Source organism: Eleginops maclovinus, chromosome 10, assembly GCF_036324505.1.
Source record: "Eleginops maclovinus isolate JMC-PN-2008 ecotype Puerto Natales chromosome 10, JC_Emac_rtc_rv5, whole genome shotgun sequence".
Taxonomy (NCBI): domain Eukaryota; kingdom Metazoa; phylum Chordata; class Actinopteri; order Perciformes; family Eleginopidae; genus Eleginops; species Eleginops maclovinus.
Genome location: NC_086358.1, coordinates 18,767,224 through 18,786,908, shown reverse-complemented (window position 1 = coordinate 18,786,908; position 19,685 = coordinate 18,767,224). Strand labels below are relative to the sequence as shown.

The 19,685-nt window shown below is 39.7% G+C and overlaps 1 protein-coding gene across 2 annotated transcripts; it reads right to left on the bottom strand.

Moving 5' to 3' along the window:
* Positions 1-7,566: 7,566 nt before the first annotated feature.
* Positions 7,567-19,308, bottom strand: trub1 (TruB pseudouridine (psi) synthase family member 1). 2 transcript variants are annotated; one of them, XM_063894095.1, is made up of 8 exons: positions 19,122-19,308; positions 18,916-19,014; positions 17,442-17,497; positions 16,725-16,806; positions 16,508-16,580; positions 9,201-9,340; positions 9,043-9,099; positions 7,567-8,947 (listed from the first exon to the last, which is right to left on the bottom strand). In XM_063894095.1, exons 1-8 carry the CDS (start codon positions 19,252-19,254, stop codon positions 8,802-8,804), a joined length of 786 nt encoding a protein of 261 aa, XP_063750165.1. In that variant the 5' UTR covers positions 19,255-19,308; the 3' UTR covers positions 7,567-8,801. The 2 variants fall into 2 exon arrangements, with proteins under 2 accessions (XP_063750165.1, XP_063750166.1); XM_063894096.1 differs by lacking the exon at positions 9,043-9,099.
* Positions 19,309-19,685: the final 377 nt, after the last annotated feature.

The window sequence follows — 19,685 nt, the reverse complement described above, 5'->3', positions numbered from 1 at the left end:
CACAGTGTTATCTCTAACAATGTAGTGCAGAATAACTGTAATCCACATCCCTAACGGTGAGCTGTAGGAGAGTGATTAACTCACAATTTGAATGTTTGGAGTTTTCCTCTGAAATCCACCTATCAGGTGATACACTTATAATGGGTACAAATGCAAATCGCGTTAATGGCTCACTTAGTGCATGTTTACCCCGTCACACGTTTCCGCAGGGTGTTACACAGTAACTGATAACTTGTGTGTTCCACGGTAACACCACGGACACAACACATCTTGTTTTTTTTATGACTACATTAATGATACGGTCAGAAGTCACGCTTCAGTGTTGGGAGGAAGTCCAGAGCTGCTCACTGATAAATCTCAATGGACTCCAATGGTTCGATTTTCTGATGCGTCTTTAAAGCGCGCGCCGCTAACTGCTAACTTTCTAATGGCTGTAATTTAGATAAAGTGGACTCAGAGAGCAAACAGGGGTATTAGCAGCCTTGAAGACATGAAAGAAGAGAGCAGGAGGCTAATATTTGGACTGAGACAATGATTGCAGCGCATTGATCCGTCCGGCGTCAGGCTCCTGTCCGGCAGAGACTGATCACTCCTCAGCACCACTGCTGCCGCCAGCTGGCGCCATGAGAGCCTTTGTAACCATCAACAAGTCCACAGAAGTCTTAGAGATAGGACGGAGTTTTCCACAGTCATATGAAAACATATCAGCAAAGTAGTATTTCAAGGAACAAGAAAAAGTGTGGGGGGGGGGGGGGGGATCACTTCCAATCACTTTGTATTGAAACGTGGTGTGGTCATAGGGGCGGTGGAAGAAGAACTCCGATTTGGTACTTAAGTAAAAGTAATGCCAAAGTGTAAAAATGCTCTGTCACAACTAAAGGTCCTGAGTCCAAAATGTCATTTTATTACAAATCCAACATCAGGTTATACTGAAGGTACACAAAGTAAAAGTACTCATTATGCCTAAAGGCCCTTTTCAGAAACATATGTAATTACCGGATTATGATCAGAGGAGGAAGTACTCAGATCCTTTACTTTCATTACAAGGAAAGACTCCTTCTAAAGTACACGTAAGTATTGTCAAGAGGAAATGTATTTAAAGTAACAAGGAAGGTAATTCTGCAGAAAGAAGTCCTCCATATGATTGTTAACATTGTTGCATCAAGCTGCCTTTTACTGTTGTACACAAACTTTTGTTATATATTATATATCATTTTACTTTTCAAACAGTTTGTCCAGTAGTTTTTAGAGACACATCATGTTAAATGTATCACATCTTTATTAAGGCAAACTCTTATAAGTAACTAAAGCTGTATAATAAATGGACTAAAAGTATTAAGTAGCATTAATTTAACTTAACTTAAGGCAATGCACATCTTTATATAGAATCCAGGGTTGTCCGAACTTTTTTTGAGGGGAACATACTGAAAAACATACGATGGGCTGGGCCACTAGAGGAGTGGCTCATATGTAAAGTTATAAGTTAGAAAAATCAATTAAATGTAGAAATGTAGTAGTACATTATGCTTCTTAGTTTTCCCTTCCCTGTAGTGTGTTCTATATGTAAATGGTAAAATCCCTGTGTTCCCTCTAGGGAGTTTCTCTCCTAAACACTCCATCCTCCCCCCTGCCTGAAACGCCTCCATTGGACTCCTTTATTACATTTTCGTAACAGGATGACATCGCTATGTAACACGCAGGTTTCTATTGGCTAGCGCTCCAACACGTTGCACGTGGTTTGATTTCTAAGCAGTTGACCAATCACAACAGAGCCTGCCAGCTAACCATTCAGAGCAGACTGGTCTCTCCTTTCAGACAGAGGTTGTTGTAGGAAGACAACTTATTACAGGGTTGGACGTTGGGCCTCGAGGAAAGTAGCTCAGTGGCACATGGTGCCAAAATGGCCAGACTTTCGAGAGCTGAAGTGCAAGTATCCAGACCGTAAGAGCAATGCGCACATGAGTTTCCCCACCTCCAATCTGCCTCTCTCGTCTCAGTCAGGAGAGGGAATATAACTCTGGATTCAAATTGTAGACCCTAATGACCTAAATAAGGGCTTTAAAAGCGCTCGTACTGGCCAGTTGATATATCTCAAAATGATGTGCTGATTTACAGACATCTCTTCCTTTTCTTAGTCCTTTTGGACCCAATGACATCACAGACTGACACAATAGTTGTAGTAACACCAGTTGGACACTACACACATTCGCTTCAATTGGGGCTTGGTGAAAAAGGCATGATGAGAATGAGAAAATAAAACACATTAACGCATATAAACATGTCAAAATTGAGCTACAAAACACAAATATGAACCTGGAAATTAACATAATACGTCCTCTTTAATTGACACATTTTATACATTATTTAATGGCCTGTAGCTTCACCTTCCCGATGTCTCAGCCTGTAGCGTAAACTTAAACTGGCGGGCTGCCTACTGTTATCTGACCAAATGTAATATAATATGTTTTTAATCTTGTCAGTGGTGTTATATTTGGACAGAACAAAACATTTAAATCATATTAAAAAAGGGGACTTCTGTGTTTTTGTGACAGCAACGGGCTAATGTCACTACAGCTAAAGTTACATTCTTGGCCCCAAGACAAACAGAATGGCACGACAGAAAACTGCCGTCTGAGTTGCCATTTGTTAAAAACAACAATAACGAATGCGTCGGGGAATCCCACAGCTCTGAATAAACTTCTATCTTTTCTGTGGGATTAACGGTATGATTTCACTTTATCGTTACAGATGCTGTGTTCGTTGACTATATCTGTGTCGGTCACACAAAGAACGTTTAACATAGAGGGCCTGAAGTCACTGAGAAAAACAAGGAAAAATGCAAATGCTTGTTAAGAACTAGTTTTGCATGTAATGTTGGCAGCTCTGCTGAGGACACACACACACACACACACACACACACACACACACACACACACACACACACACACACACACACACACACACACACACATACACACACACACACACACACACACACACACACACACACACACACACACACACACACACACACACACACACACACACACACACACAGTGGATTCACAACCAAAATGTTCTTAAGATCTGTAAAAAAATAATAAGCTGCATGTATTGCTGTGAGATAAGATCACTGTTCAGCTTGAATTCATTCCAATGTAAAAATATTAACTTGAAGAAACATTATCTGACAAATATGACCTGTGCAAGATATAAATAAAAGCTACTTGTGTTGAGTTTGTGGTAAAACTACTACTGCTTTTTGTAGCAGTAGTTATATCTCAGAAAGTACCATTTTTGCATTATTAAAAAACTGTATTATTCTAACACATTGTTCAGGGATTTATGTTCCATGTTTTGTTGTAAAATAATGACAGTTCAAGAAACCATATCTCTGCTTTATTCTTAATTCATTGCAATTCATTCCATAAACCGTATCACTCCCCCCTTATTTCATTACATTCGCTCATCATAGAAATATCACACTTGACAGAAAAAAATCCAGCAGTAGAATAAATAAGTAAATAAATAAAATGATTATACTTGAAAATGAATGACATGTCTGTCGAGTCCTACCTATCTGTAGGTTGTGGCATATTTGTAATAGTAACATTAAGGTACTATTTAAAAAGTCTTAAAGTGATCATAAATTAGTTTGTAGTGATCTAACATGAGTTGTTATTAGTTGTTGGATTCCATTTTTCTCAACACTTCTTTTTCCAATTCATGCTAATTCATTTTTAAAAGTCCCTCAGCAAATTCAAAAAGTATAATGGAATATGGCCCCAACCTGAAATTTCTGCTTTTCTTAAATATATTACAATACATACAGTGGTATGCAAAAGTTTGGGCACCCCTTAGGAAAACCACTGCATCAGTTTGTCACTTGCTGAGCTTTTGAAGCAGCAACTTCATTTTAACATATGTTATACCTTATGGTAACAGAAACATCTCAGTAGTGAAATAACTTTTATTGGTCAAACAGAAACATGTTTATGTGCATTCAAACAAAAATAGGCATGTGCATAAATTTGGGCACCCCTAAGAAATAATTCCATTAATATTTAGTATTGCCTCCTTTTGCTGCAATAACGGCCTGTAGACGCCTCCTGTAGCCACAGACAAGTCCCTTAAGCCTGGCAGGTGGTATTTTGGCCCATTCTTCCACACAAAACGTCTCCAGTTCAGTCAGGTTTCTTGGCCTCCGTGCATGGACAGCCTTCTTCAAATAAATCCATACATTTTCAATGATGTTAAGGTCTGGGGACTGGGATGGCCATTCCAGAACATTGTACCTGTGCTTCTGCATGAATTCCTTGGTGGATTTTGATCGGTGCTTAGGATCATTGTCCTGCTGAAAAATCCAACCCCGGCGTAGCTTCAACTTTGTGACTGACTCTAGAACATTCTTGTCAAGAATCTCCTGGTACTGTAAGGAATTCATGTGGCCCTCAACTTTAACAAGTTTTCCAGTACCTGTGCTAGCCACACAGCCCCATAACATGATAGATCCTCCACCAAATTTTACAGTGGGCAACAAGTTCTTTTCATTGAATGCAGTGTGTTTTTTTCGCCATGCATACCTGTTCATGTTATGACCAAATAACTCAATCTTGGTCTCATCTGACCACAGTATTTTGTTCCAAAATGCTTCTGGCTTGTCCAGATGTGCTTTTGCATACCTCATGCGACTCTTCTTGTGATTAACACTCAGGAAAGGCTTTTTGCACATCACCCTTCCAATGAGCTCTTCCTGGTGCAAAGTACGCTGGATTGTGGAACGGTGAACAACTACACCATCAGCAGCCAGATGTTGTTGTAGTTCTCTGGAGGTGGTCTGTGGCTTCTCTGTGACCATTTTCACCATCCTTCGCCTGTGCCTTTCCCCTATTTTTGTCGGCCTACCACATCTTTCCTTCACACGGACTGTTCCTGTGGCCTTCCATTTCACAACTACGTTTCTGACTGTGGAGACAGACAGTTTAAACCTGTCAGATAATTTTTTGTACCCTTCTCCTAATTTATAATGTTGGATTATCTTAGCTTTCAGGTCAGTGGAGAGTTGTTTTGAGGTCCCCATCTTGCCACTCCCTAAGAAAGAACCTAGGCCAGGCACAGCCAGCTATTACCTATGTTAAATAGCCTTTTTCATGATTGGTTCCACCTGTCTTTGTAATTGAAGGTCTAATGAGCTAATCAAAGCAATTTTGTGCAGCAACCTGTCAGCTATAAATCCGTACAGGTGTTGAAATGAATGCTATTTATAAGGGTGCCCAAACTTTTGCACATCCCATTTTTTGCATTTTATTTTATTATAATAAAAATATGTAATGCTACCCTAAGAATTTTGGTCTGGAAAACACTAAAACGTCTACATCTTTGTAGGAAAACAAATGTTGTTGCTGTGATCTTCTATTATAAAGGAAAAGCAAATTGTCATGAAATCTCAGAGGGGTGCCCAAACTTTTGCATACCACTGTATATACTGTATGTAAACATATATTGCACAGTAGTTTTCATGTTTTAATAAACCCACTTTTCAAATAAATTATGTCAATTAAAGTTGAAAACTTCTTACAATTGTTAGTTGACAAAAAAACAACAAGCTTGAACTACATCCTTCATATTTCCCCTTATAAACAATCTGAAGCCTCTGTTTTAAAGGATGAGCTGCCAACACTTTTTGTAATTAAATGAATGAAACCCTATAGCTGTGATGAAGGATGTTTTTCTTAAAGCAGATTCAAGTATCAAGCTTAATGTACGTACATTTGATTGATTTACTAACTTATGACTTTCTGTATGTGGCCCTAAAGGACTAAAGGAGTAAAGGTCAGTGGAAAGATCAGGTTTTGTTTGCTCAGCTACTGCTGCTGGGGAGCAGGAGAAGAATGGAGCTCTCTGCCCTCTTTGACATACGAGCTCAGGCCGGTCTCTGCATCCACCATCAATGAGTATGGACACCTCAGAAAAAAACAAACAAGTCTGTGATCGTCCATTGTCCTGGAATAGTCTCGCAGACAGCATTAAGCGACCATTTAATCGTTACACTACACACATCTGTCATCTTTGGCTGGTATGAGCAAGTCTCTGCCAAAGTCCAAGAGAGGCAAAGAAGAGCCAAACCTAGAAGCGACAAAGTGATAAGGAACAAGACAAACGGAGAGGAGGGAGTTACTGATTTGCCGATCAAAGAGGTTGTGAGGGGTTTCTTTCTGGCTCTATACAGCAAGAGAAGGTCAGCATCTCAGTGCATTGCCAGATATGACATATACCGAAAGTTCAAATCCCCCAGCACTGAACACACGGCCTCCCAGAGGGAAACATGCTCCTCCATGGACCACGTGCTCATCTACAGACCGCCCTGATACACCAGCTGTGGTAATAGGTACATAAAAAACACTCATAAAATACAAATGTTCATTCAGATTATGCAATATCTCAACACCTTTCATTTAATATAATAAATAGTCACTCAGTTCTGAAAAGACTGCTCATCACATCCATGGCTCATTGGTTATGGATGTGAACTTACTTACCTAGGTTATTCTAGTATAACTAATGTGTGCTTTTCTTTTACTAATATGTGAGTTTATGCTTATTTAATCTGCTATTCCACTTTTGCTGTAACTAAAGTACATTTCCCTGCTGTGGGACTAAAAGTATTTCTTATTTTGACCATTATCTATTTGACCTTGCTCAATCGCACCAACAATACAGGCAATATCATTCAAATTAGTTATATTACATACGACAGTGAGGAGACATCCCAAAAGACCTGCAGGCATCCATGATGATTACATAGGGATTCATTCATTCATTCTGGATTGCATTGGATCTGTAGGGAGAGATTGTGAAATGATACAGGGAGTCATCTATGAACTGAACTTGGCTTACCCCAAAATAACTAAGATACTCTAGGAATTTGTTCGGAACGTGCTCTCGAAAATGAATAGTGGACGGTTTTCCTCCAAAGTCCTTGCAATAAAGCACAAACTTAAATTCTGGACTGGATTTCTTCCTGTGATTTCTGAACTGCTGCAATTAAAGCATTGCAGAAGAAGAGGGTGCAATGAAGCGACGATGGCAGCAGTCAAAACCCAAACATTGAAAAAAAAACGTGAAAATCTCACTTTGAATTGATGCGAGGAATGATTGTGCCATCGTTGCTGCACACTGATCTTCTGATTTTACAAAGAAAGATTTTTTTAAAAAATGAAAATGTTTGCCAGAAATATAAAACAAGACACCTACATAGAACACGCAGTGGTTACAGCAACTAAATCACAAGGTAATAATACGAGGCAATTTTGTGGGCGTCAGATGTTTCCGTGTGTCAGCCAATCAGGCAGCGGGTAACAAGCAGGAAAAGACAAGAAAAAAAAAAAACTTTGTTGTAAATCATGTAAGACATGTTAGTATTTCTAAATCAAAGAATTTAACAACAAAGAACTTTTTCACTTCAATTTAAATCTGGAAAAATATATTATACATTCAGTATAAACCACTACTGATGTGTCACTTTCAAATGGGATGCTAGAAACAAATCTGTCCGAACAGTGGAAAAATGGTTGGGAAGAACAGAAATATTTTTTATTGGCATGACAATTAATTCACGAGCTGTGTTTAGAGCTAAGAGCAGGCATAAGCACTTGAAGTGTAATCTCCAGTAGTGCTAAAGAAAAGCCAATAGGTGTTTCATTAAAGGCCACCACAATGGAAATATTGTGATCACAACACTCCTTTTAGTAACTGAATACCCTATCAGATCAAAATATAAATAAAGCTGATCCCACACAACGGTAAAGGGAATGGACAATAATAGGTTAATATTTAAATCTGTTCAGCATAAATCTTAAATCCTCCAGTGTGAAAGGCCTTTCTCCAGTTCTTTACACTGCAAGCCTGTTTTACATTGGACATTAAAGTCTTGAAAATTGAAAACTTTGGTGTGTCAAGCAACCTTCCCACAGTATGTAGATTGTTGTTTCCCTGTGAACACAATGTAAATTATGGAATGTATTAATACTAAATGTTTCCATCATGCAGCTTCGTAATACAAGTTGGGTTATAAGTGAGAGACGGAGGCCGGAGCTGTTACCAAAGGCAGAATCATAGCACCAACTAAAATGTGAATAGCTGTCATTAAGAGACACAAAGGATTATACCGAGAGGAGTTACACTGGGTTGTTCCTTTCTGACTCCATTAAGTTCGAAAACAACTGGTTATGAAGTCCTAAACAGTCTGTAATTATACAGCACTTTCATTCAAAGTCAGCATTCCCATGTTCTCAGGGGCAGAGGCTTCCATACGGGTGCCACCTGCTCACCAGCAAAGATAAACATCATTCCATCATTCAGGTTTCGCAAAGTTTTTTTCCAGATTTGCAGCAGACACTCCTGCGAAGTCACAGCCGTGTCTTTATGACAGGTTTAAACAAAAGTTCTCTTCAGTGGAAAGCAGGGCAGGTGAGCCATTAATTTGGGCCTGTGTCTACAAAGCACTGTTTTGGTTTGTCTTTTTTCAGTTTTTCCAATGAGGCTAGTGGGCATGCCGATGACATCACACTACAAATCGTAGAAGCGTGTTTTTGTGTGAGCAAGAGTCTTCTGGTGGATGTACAGGGTGAAAAAACAAATATATTGTAGCACACCCGTAGTAATTAACAATAAAAAGAAAACACTGTGATTTTTTTGGGGGGGATGGAACGCCGGGGGGAGGCTCTCCTTATTGTCCAGCCACCTCCTTTTTGGACACAGGCCCTGAGCATGAATCAGACAGCCCAGCTCCTCCCTGCTGCTCAGCTGTCGGCCTCGGGGCAGGGCTGCAGGGCTCGCAGGATGTGTTCCAGGGTCCACTGCTCCTCCTGCAGGGCGTGCTCCTCCAGGGTGAACTGACCCTGCTTGGTCCGTATTAGTTCCTTCACATGAGCACATGATGACAGAGCTGCAGCACACAGGGACAGAGGTGTTAGTGGGGCTGCTTTCGTATTGGTTATTTAACTACGGAAATATGCTGATGAGTACATTAATGAATCTCGCCTTTTCCCAGGTCATCCACCAAACTTCTGACGTAAAATCCACCACCACACTCAATATCTGTCATAGAAACAACATTTGGTTTGTTTGAATGTGGGAAAAGAAGGAAATTACATCAGTCAGAAGTCAGTGTTACGCAGATAAAGAGAACGTGTGCTAACCCAGGGTGAAGAGGGGGGGCTTGAACTCCTGCAGGGTCAGGTTGTACACAGTGACTGGTCGGGCTGGTTTGGCCTCCACCTTGTGACCCTTCTTCAGCAGGACAGACAGACGCTGGCCGTCCTTCTTCAGGGCGGAGTAGCTGGAATGATAGATATGTATAAATCACATCATGCTTCCAAAGGATCAGCTGCAATAGGAACAAAGAATGTACGCATTTTTTAATCCTTTAACTAGTATACAAAGCTCTTAATGGTCTGACATCCTTTAACATTTTCTATCCGTTACATTCCTAACATACAGTGGGGCAAAAAAGTCTTTAGTCAGCCACCAATTGTGCAAGTTCTCCCATTTAAAAAGATGAGAGAGGCCTGTAATTTTCATCATAGGTACACTTCAACTATGAGAGACAGAATGAGAAAAGAAAATCCAGGAAATCACATTGTAGAATTTTTTATGAATTAATTGGTAAACTCCTCGGTAAAATAAGTATTGGGTCACCTACAAACAAGCAAGATCTCTGGCTCTCACAGACCTGTAACTTCTTCTTTAAGAGGCTCCTCTGTCCTCCACTTGTTACCTGTATTAATGGCACCTTTTTGAACTCGTTATCAGTATAAAAGACACCTGTCCACAACCTCAAACAGTCATACTCCAAACTCCACTATGGCCAAGACCAAAGAGCTGTCAAAGGAGACCAGAGACTAAATTGTAGACCTGCACCAGGCTGGGAAAACTGAATCTGCAATAGGTAAGCAGCTTGGTGTGAAGAAATCAACTGTGGGAGCAATTATTAGAAAATGGAAGACATACAAGACCACTGCTAATCTCCCTCCATCTGGGGCTCCACGCAAGATCTCACCCCGTGGGGTCAACATGATCACAAGAACGGTGAGCAAAAATCCCAGAACCACACGGGGGGACCTAGTGAATGACCTGCAGAGAGCTGGGACCAAAGTAACAGAGGCTACCATCAGTAACACACTACGCCGCCAGGGACTTACATCCTGCAGCTCCAGACGTGTCCCCCTGCTTAAGCCAGTACATGTCCAGGCCCGTCTGAAGTTTGCTAGAGGGCATTTGGATGATCCAGAAGAGGATTGGGAGAATGTCATATGGTCAGATGAAACCAAAATAGAAGAATTAGAATTTTTTGGTAAAAACTCAACTGGTCGTGTTTGGAGGAGAAAGAATGCAGAGTTGCCTCCAAAGAACACCATACCTACTGTGAAGCATGGGGGGGGAAACATCATGCTTTGGGGCTGTTTTTCTGAAAAGGGACCAGGACGACTGACCCGTGTAAAGGAAAGAATGAATGGGGCCATGTATCGTGAGATTCTGAGTGAAAACCTCCTTCCATCAGCAAGGGCACTGAAGATGAAGCGTGGCTGGGTCTTTCAGCATGACGATGATCCCAAACACACCGCCAGGACAACGAAGGAGTGGCTTCGTAAGAAGCATTTCAAGGTCCTGGAGTGGCCTAGCCAGTCTCCAGATCTCAACCCCATAGAAAATCTTTGGAGGGAGTTGAAAGTCCGTGTTGCCCAGCGACAGCCCCAAAACATCACTGCTTTAGAGGAGATCTGCATGGAGGAATGGGCCAAAATACCAGCAACAGTGTGGAAACCTTGTGAAGACTTACAGAAAACGTTTGACCTCTGTCATTGCCAACAAAGGGTATATAACAAAGTATTGAGATGAACTTTTGTTATTGACCAAATACTTATTTTCCACAATAATTTGAAATACATTCATTAAAATCCTACAATGTGATTTCCTGGATTTTTTTTTCTCATTCTGTCTCTCATAGTTGAGGTTTACCTATGATGAAAATTACAGGCCTCTCTCATCTTTTTAAATGGGAGAACTTGCACAATTGGTGGCTGACTAAATACTTTTTTGCCCCACTGTATATATATCCTCTGCAGCAGGCTTTTTAAATATTCCAAAAGTTCCCAACAAATACAATTGGGGAAGCAGCTTTTATGCACCAAGGCCCTAAACTGTGGAACACCTAACCTGGACATATAGAGGCTGACACAGATGGAAACACACTTTATTAAATGAGTCTTTAACTAGCTAAAAACATCTTCGATCTGTATTTATTTATATATGTATTTTTATTATTTTATCTTCTGAGTGAGTATCTGTTGTTTCCTTTTAGATCATTTTATTATATTTAATCTTCTGCTTATTCTACCTTTTTGGAATTATGTTTGTATCATGTAAACATGCTGCATGTGTGATAACATGTTTTAGTCTCTGACTTAAATTAAATATCTTATTTTCTGTTGGCATGAGTTAGAATCCAAGGATAAGAAATGCTAGACAGATAAAACTGATTATTATTAGTATTGTTATTATTTACAGAGTAGCATGTACCTACATGAAGGGATCCTGCTGGTGGCAGGAGGTCTTCAGTTTACAAATCTACAGTGAGCCCTCTGCAGTGGTCACCAACCCCTCGATCGCGATCGACTGGTAGATCTTTGAGACTTTCCCTGTAGCTCCCGAAAATAATAGAAAAAGGCATACACAAATAAGCTACATCATGCCTGCCATACTGCTCGGTTTTAAAAGTGCCTCGCTGTCTCTTTTGACCCTGCTGTAGTACTTTTTTAGCAAAGCAGAGTGACCAATTAGATAAGAGAAGAGCACGGGTCTGTTAAAGGGATAGTCTGGCGAATATTGACCCCAGGGTCTTTTTCTGCATGAAAACTGATCAAGTAAGCCCTCCAGAGAGTTTTTTTCGTTCATCAACCAGTATTGAACTTGCCCGGAAAAACCGGGAGCAACGCTAATAGCCAACATGGCTTACGGTGCATTCGATCGGGGCAGTGCGCTTACAAAACGGCATTTTTTAACCACTAATATTGCTCGAAATAGCACCAAACCTCTGCAGTAGCATGACTAGGGTCCCTACACATAAAACGGAGCACCAACAACGTTGTTTGCAAACCCAAAGTTTATTAAAAATAACTGTTTTACAAGACTCACCAACTGCCCCCCATACCAGCTCCTCTCCTAGGAAAGTCCGCACAAGTCGATTATTGAATGCACCGGAGTTCAGTTCAAGGAGGAATGTTTTGGAATGTAAAATTCCAATGAAAGGAGTTACCTGTAACTTACAGGCAACTCCTTTCATTTCCGTGTCAACACTCACTAGATATGAATTTCCATGGAATTATACATTCCAAAACATTCCTCCTTGAACTCCTTGGTTAAAAAATGCCGTTTTGGAAGCGTTCTGTGCACTGCCCCGATCGAATGCACTGTAAGCCATTTTGGCTATTAGCGTTGCTCCCGGTTTTTCCGGGCAAGCTCAATACTGGTTGATGAACGAAAAAAACTCTCTGGAGGGCTAACTTGATCAGTTTTCATGCAGAAAAAGACCCTGGGGTCAATTTTCGCCGGACTATCCCTTTAACTGTTGCGAACGTTAACATCAGCACTGAGGCTTGGCCGAGGGTCCACGAAAGAAACCGAAAACCTACAATTTTCATCCAGAATGGGAAGAGGAATTTGGTTTTACCTTGGTAAAAGACAAGTGTGTGTGTATGTTGTGCCACCAAACACAAGCACTGTCGAAAAGAGGAAATCTGGAGCGGCACCATAACACCAACCACCAAAAATTCAAAGAGGGCTACCCACCAAAGAGCGCCATCCGTGCAAGGAAAGTTGACGAGCTAAAGTCGCGGTTGAAGGTCCAGCAACCGCCTTTTACAAAACCTGCTGCTCAAAATAAGACTGCTACGGAAACATCATTTCCAATAAGTCACCTTCTGGCTAAACACAAGAAACCTTTTACAGATGGCAATTTATTCAACGAAGCAACGGCCATTAGAGACTCTTTTCAACGACTTCCAAAACAAAGAAGACATCAAAACCGCACTCAGATGTGTACCGCTTGGCCCTGCAACAGTGACCAGGAGGGGCGAGTCACTGTCTGAGGATGTGGATCGACAACTGTTAAAGGACTTGTCCCTTTGTGAATATTTTTCACTGCAGTTTGATGAATCCCTGGATGTAATGGACACAGCTCAGATTGTTGTATTTGTCAGAATGCTTTCCAGGATTCTACAACAACTTCCTTACTCTTTTGCACTTAAGGAGAGAACGAGAGGTGAAGATATTTACAATGAGTTTAAGAAATATGTCCGTGAAAATGACATCCCCATTCATAAACTGGTGGCAATTACTACCGATGGGGCCCCAGCAATGCGGTGTGCACTATGGTTTTATAGTCCATTCAAACCCATTGATATAGAACAGGTAGCACATACATTTCATCACGTTTTTGCTTTGCCAAGTGGAGTTGACATGGAGATAGTTGATTTGCAAAATGACATAGAGCTGAAAGCCAGATCAAGGGACAGTGACTTTTGGGGACTTGTCAGCAGAGAGAAGTTTCCTCTTCTCACCTCATGTGCACTAAGAGCGAGTGCCTACTTTGGATCCACTTACGTCTGAAATGGCGTTTTCACAAAAATAAATAACCAAATCAAAGTACAGGAGCCGCCTTACTGACAAACACCTCACAGACTGCCTCAGACTGGCTGTCTGTAGCTATGAGCCAAACTACAAAGCATTCACAGACAGCATTCAGTCACAGCCATCACACTGACTTGAGTAACATGACTGCAACAGTTGTGCCTCCTGTTGGCATAATGAAAAGTGATGCTGCATAATATGGAACACACTGCACTTAGCTTAACTGCACTGACTGAGAATTGTGTTAGCACACAGAGTTCTACTTTCTAAAATGTTAATGGTAAATGTAGTAAACTTGCATGAAGCTTCAGTGGATAAGCAGAACATTAAACAATGGCACTTAATATGATCTGCTGATTGCAAGATATGTTGATTTCTTCTTTGTTGTTGTGAACAAAATAATTGACTCAAATACAAATGGGAAATAAGCCACATGCCTTATATTTTGGGTTGGAATGAAATTAAATAATGAAACTTAGAATTGAAAATTGGAAGTACAGTCTGGGCTGTCTTTTTCTCTCAGGTAGATCTTGCATTTCACCAAGGTCAGAGATCTTGGGCTTAAAAAGGTTGGTGACCACTGCTCTAGAGGGTGCGAGGTTCCCACAAACAAGGAACAAACTGATGATCTATTCTACTGATGATTTGATCTATTCTTAGAGACCAGGCAGAGTTAAAAATATGGTTTTTTTAACCTTCATTACTCCCATCAAAATCTTAAATTGTATTTATGTGAAATCTTGAATATCTTTAGCGGCATTTTACACCTGAAATGAAGTCCTGTTTACATTAAAAAAAATAATAGGGCAATTTATATGAATTCCACTGAATGTAAAAATATACAGGGGTAAGTAAATGTTTGGCAAGAGAGTTGTGCAAGAGGTCGCCATTGTAATAAGGTGTGCATTTGTATTAGAACAAAATTAATGCGTAAATATGTTCATGTCTTATTATCTACAAATGTATGTAGTATGTATTATCTTTCTTTACACTGCAGGGCAGAGTCCAAACTCTAATGTCCAGTCCAACTTTGTCTTACGGGGACAATAAAGTATACAGTCAGGTCCATAAATATTTGGACATTGACACAATTTTCATTATTTTGGCTCTGTACACCTCTACAATGAACTTGAAATCAGAAACTCCATATGTGCTTTAAGTGCGGACTTTCAGCTTTAGTTTGAGGGTATTTACATCCAAATCAGATGAATAGTGTAGGAATAGCAAAACATTTTATACGCAGTATCCCCTTTTTTAAAGGGACCAAAAGTAATTGGACAAAGTAAATACAATTGTCACTTTTAATATTGGTTGCAAATCTTTTCCAGTCAATGAGAGCCTGAAGTCTTGAACCCATAGACATCACTAGACACTGGGTTTCGTCCCTGCTGATGCTCTGCCAGGCCTCTACTGTGGCTGTCTTCAGTTCCTGCTTGTTCTTTTGGCAGTTTCCCTTCAGTTTGGTTTTCAGCAAGTGAAGTGCATGCTCAATTGGATTCAGGTCAGGTGATTGATTTGGCCATTGCAGAAATTCCTCTTTGGTTGCTTTTGCATTATGCGTCAGGTCATTGTCCATCTGCACTGTGAAGTGCCGCACAATGAGTTCTGAAGCATTTGGATGAATCTGAACAGATGATATTGCCCGAAACCCTTCAGCGTTCATCCTGCTGCTTTTGTCAGCAGTCACATCATCATTAAATATAAGGGAGGCAGTTTCATTGGCAGCCAAACATGCCCGCGCCATAACACATAACACTACCACCACCATGCTTCGCAGATGAGGAGTACGCTTTGGATCATGAGCAGTTCCTTCCCTTCTCTATGCTCTTCTCTTCCTATCATTCGGGCACAAGTTGATCTTTGTCTCATCTGTCCATAGGATGTTTTGCAGATCTGTACAGGCTCTTTTAGATGGGTTTGAGCAAGCTATAACCTGGCCTTCCCGTTTTTGAGGATCACTAACGTTTACATCATGTGGGGAACCCTCTGTATTTACTCTGCTCTTGATTTTGGACTTTGACACAGATACACCCACCTCCTGGAGATTGTTCTTGATCTGGAAAACTGTTGTGTAGGGCTTTTTCTTCACCAGGAGAAGAATTATTCTGTCCTCCACCACAGTGGTCTTCTACGGTCTTCCAGGTCTTTTGGGGTTGCTGAGCTCAACAGTGCGTTTTTTTTTTAATGTGTCAGCCTAATGATGGCTTGCTTCACTGATAGGGACAGCTCTTTGGACTTCATTGATAGTTGACAGTAACACATTCCAAATTCAAATAACACACTCGAAATTAATTCTAGACCTTTTTTCTGCTCCTTGTAAATGAACTAATGAGGAAATAACACACACCAGGCCATGCAACAGCCGAGCAGCCAATTGTCTATTGGTATTGGGGATACCCTGGATAAAATGTGTTGTAATTCCTACACCATTCACGTGATCTGGATGTAAATACCCTCAAAATAAAGCTGAAAGTCTGCAGCTAAAGCACATATTTATCGTTTAATTTCAAATCCATTGTTGTGGGGTACAAAGCCAAAATAATGAAAATTGTGTCAATGTCCAAATATTTATAGACCTGACTGTATCTTGACATATCGAATCTCGCATTTAAGGCTCTGCAGCAGTGCAACATTTATTACATTTGCTTGACACTCAGTTTTCTCCTGTGATAAGAAAACTCATGAAGGTGCCTACATTATTTTTTTTTACTGCATTTCTTTCTGCTCATTAGATCTGCAGGTTGAACCCAGTGTACTCTAACATGTACAAATGCAACTGCTCTGACAAAAATGTTCTCAGAAAGGAAGCCTTACTCACAGAGGAGGAATTTGCATGATGTCACCAGTGAACGTCTTCAGTTTCTCTTCCACTTCCAACCTGGTCACGTGTTCTGTGGGCAAAAATCATGAAGACATCTTTCACTTGTTGAAAACTGCAGAAAGACAGGCATAAACTCATTATTCTGCTGAATAGGGATATCTGTTCATGTTAAATTATTATATATCTAAAACTGATATTGTTTTTCAATATTTACCAAAGTCTTTCTCCAGTACCACACTGCCAGTGGCATCAAGAGTGTCTGTAGCTTTCCCCAGTTCCCCCACAGCTACATATTTCTGTAAAACAAACAGCGCACATCAGTATTAAACATTTGTAATTATTCATGCTACTCATTCTAAATTCCTCATATTAGGTAAGAGCAAGTATTTCATTTCTTTTCAATGCATGTAATGTCCTCAGTGAAATATAGGCTACGTAGAAATGAACATGCGGATAATAATTGAGATTAAATATAACAATCAGGTCAACCGTTCCTAATAACCCAGTCAACTTTGACGATTGTTTTTGATTTTAATGTCCGGTGATTCTGACTTCACTTTCCTGATTAAGTTGCACATAGTCCGACAATCTGAAAATAACTCGGCAATTTCAGGATACTGTACAAATATATATTTTTTCAACAGGTTTACAATTTATTTAAAAAAATTATAATTTGTTGTCATTAGAAATGTGTCAATCATCATTACACACATAAAAAAAAAAAAAAAACTTTATTAAATAACATTTTGTCTCAAAAATGTTATTTAATAAAGTTAAAATGTTATTTTTGATGATTAACTGAATGGTCATAATAGAAACACACATGGTGTTTAAACTAAACAATTGCCCATTTGTGTTAAAAAAGCTATGTATAGTATTGTTCAATGAATACACTGACTTTAAAAATGTACATAGGTGCAGGTAAACTCACCTTAGAGCCAGCCAGCATTGTGCTGAGCATCTTTGTGCCGTTCCCAACACCAACCACTGCAGCAGACAGAGACAGTTAGCACAACCCTGCTAGCACCCCCTGCAGGTGGAACACTTTCACTACACCCACCACACACCACACCATCCTGATGGTTGCAAATATTCTATTTTACAGTCATAGCTCTGGGAATATGAGTCTTATTATATTACATCCCTTCCAAGCTTTCAGATGAGACTGGTATTGTCCAAATACAGGAAGAGGAGCAACTAAATATAATCATAATTGTTTTATTATCTGTAACGTTTGGCCTGTAAAATGTCAATCCAAAGTTCAAAGTCTAAGTACCAATGTCTGGTTATATCTCACCAAGAGTGAACAAACCATTTTTATTTACTATGCCATCAACTGCATTTATTTATTTTGAAGTTTGTAAATGTTTTTTCCTTTCAAATACATTTGTACATACATATATTGTTTATTAATCCAAGGCCATTGAGGTCATATCCACCATGCAGCGTAACGGTATTCAGATATTCTATAGAGTCCGCATTTTCAGGTGGGATTGTTTACTGGAAGAAAAAACGAGTTTAATTGTAGTAACCTGGACTTTTAGTTTCACACAGTGGTGGTTTATGAGTGGGGCAAGTTTTGTTTATCAACCACAAAAATGTGTCCTGCTGCTCCCAGGACTAAACCGGCTGTTCCAACTCGCTTCTCTTTAGGCCACCATTGTAATATTAATCCACAAGAGGTATTCTCCTGGCAGTGCAGACAATTATTTGAAACTGCAAAGACCTTCAAGCAGGGAGACAAAACTGAAATAGGTCCATACTGGCTGAACATGAAAACCTGTTTTAAAAGAAGTGGGAGGTCATACTCCTTCAATGGCCAAGTCATCTCCACCCTTTATTTCTACACCAACCTTAAGGGTTACTACACCCCTTTTCAAAATATATAAGTAAGTTAGTCTTTTAGTTAAGACAATCATGGACAAAAAACAACGTAAAAAATGAACAACTCTTTCCTTATTTCAAAACGACGGTGTAGTCTAATGCCTGAAACTGATCTTTAGACATCGAATTGGGAGACATGTGACAGAGGACCCAGAGTATATTACATTTATATTGTTATTATCATCATAACTATATGCTTTTGTTGATGACATGCATCGTTTATGTTCAACTTCTTTCATTCGTCAAATTTAAATTGCATAATATTGTTAACATGGATCTATAATGTTCTAACTTTTGTACTACATTGTACACTGTACTTTGATGGACATGCCAATAAAGCATCTTTGAATTTGAGTAGCTCATAGTCACAGATATTGTTAACAATTTGGAAGTCCTTACTTAGGTGGCATTTCTCTCGAATCACATATACACACATATCTATATATATTTATATATCTATATATAGATAGATATGTGTGTATATATACACTTGTGTGATGTAAATGGGACGACCCTCTTACCCAGAACCCCACTGGCATTGCTGTCCAGCGTCCCCCCATGCCCCATCTTCATGCTCTGCTTCTTCCTCTTCCGTGGGTTTGGGTTTTCGACACCAGCCTCTGAAAGACACATGAAAACAAACCGTTTCCCTATCAGCTTCAACATACACAGTCTGTGGCTTCAACACAGTACAAGTATTTCCAGATTCCCTCCGCTGTTGAATTACCCCTGAGTAAAACTTCTTTGAGAGAATTCAGCACGTCTGCAGAGGTCGGCCCTTGTTTTTTATATACCGCAAACAGTCCATTTAAAGCCTGTAGTTTAGTTAAAGAACTCTTGTTGCTGATACTTCCTGCCATGCTTGTTTTTTTTTCTTCTTCGTGTGATACTCTTCTTCTTCTACGGTTTCTTTTTCAGTTACAAACGGCGACGTGCGCCCCCTGCTGGTCAAGAAGTTAATAATCACTTCTTGTTTGGACTCCAAGCCAAAATGACGATATTGTTGTTGTTTTTATCAGAGGTGGAAGAAGAACTCAGATTATTTACTTATATGTAACAATAAGTATGAGCATAGAAAAAAATTCAAGTACCAAAAGTAAAAGTATGCATGAAAAATGGCCAATTTATGCACCAGATATATTATTAAAAAAGGTGGTGCATTAATTGTTTCATCCCTTCACTGTTGAACTTGATAAATTCGGTTAGTTCAACCTGTGATACTATATGATAATGTGTGTCGATTTGAATTTTGTTTTAATTAGCTATCTAAATCTGCAAAGTAACTTGTAAC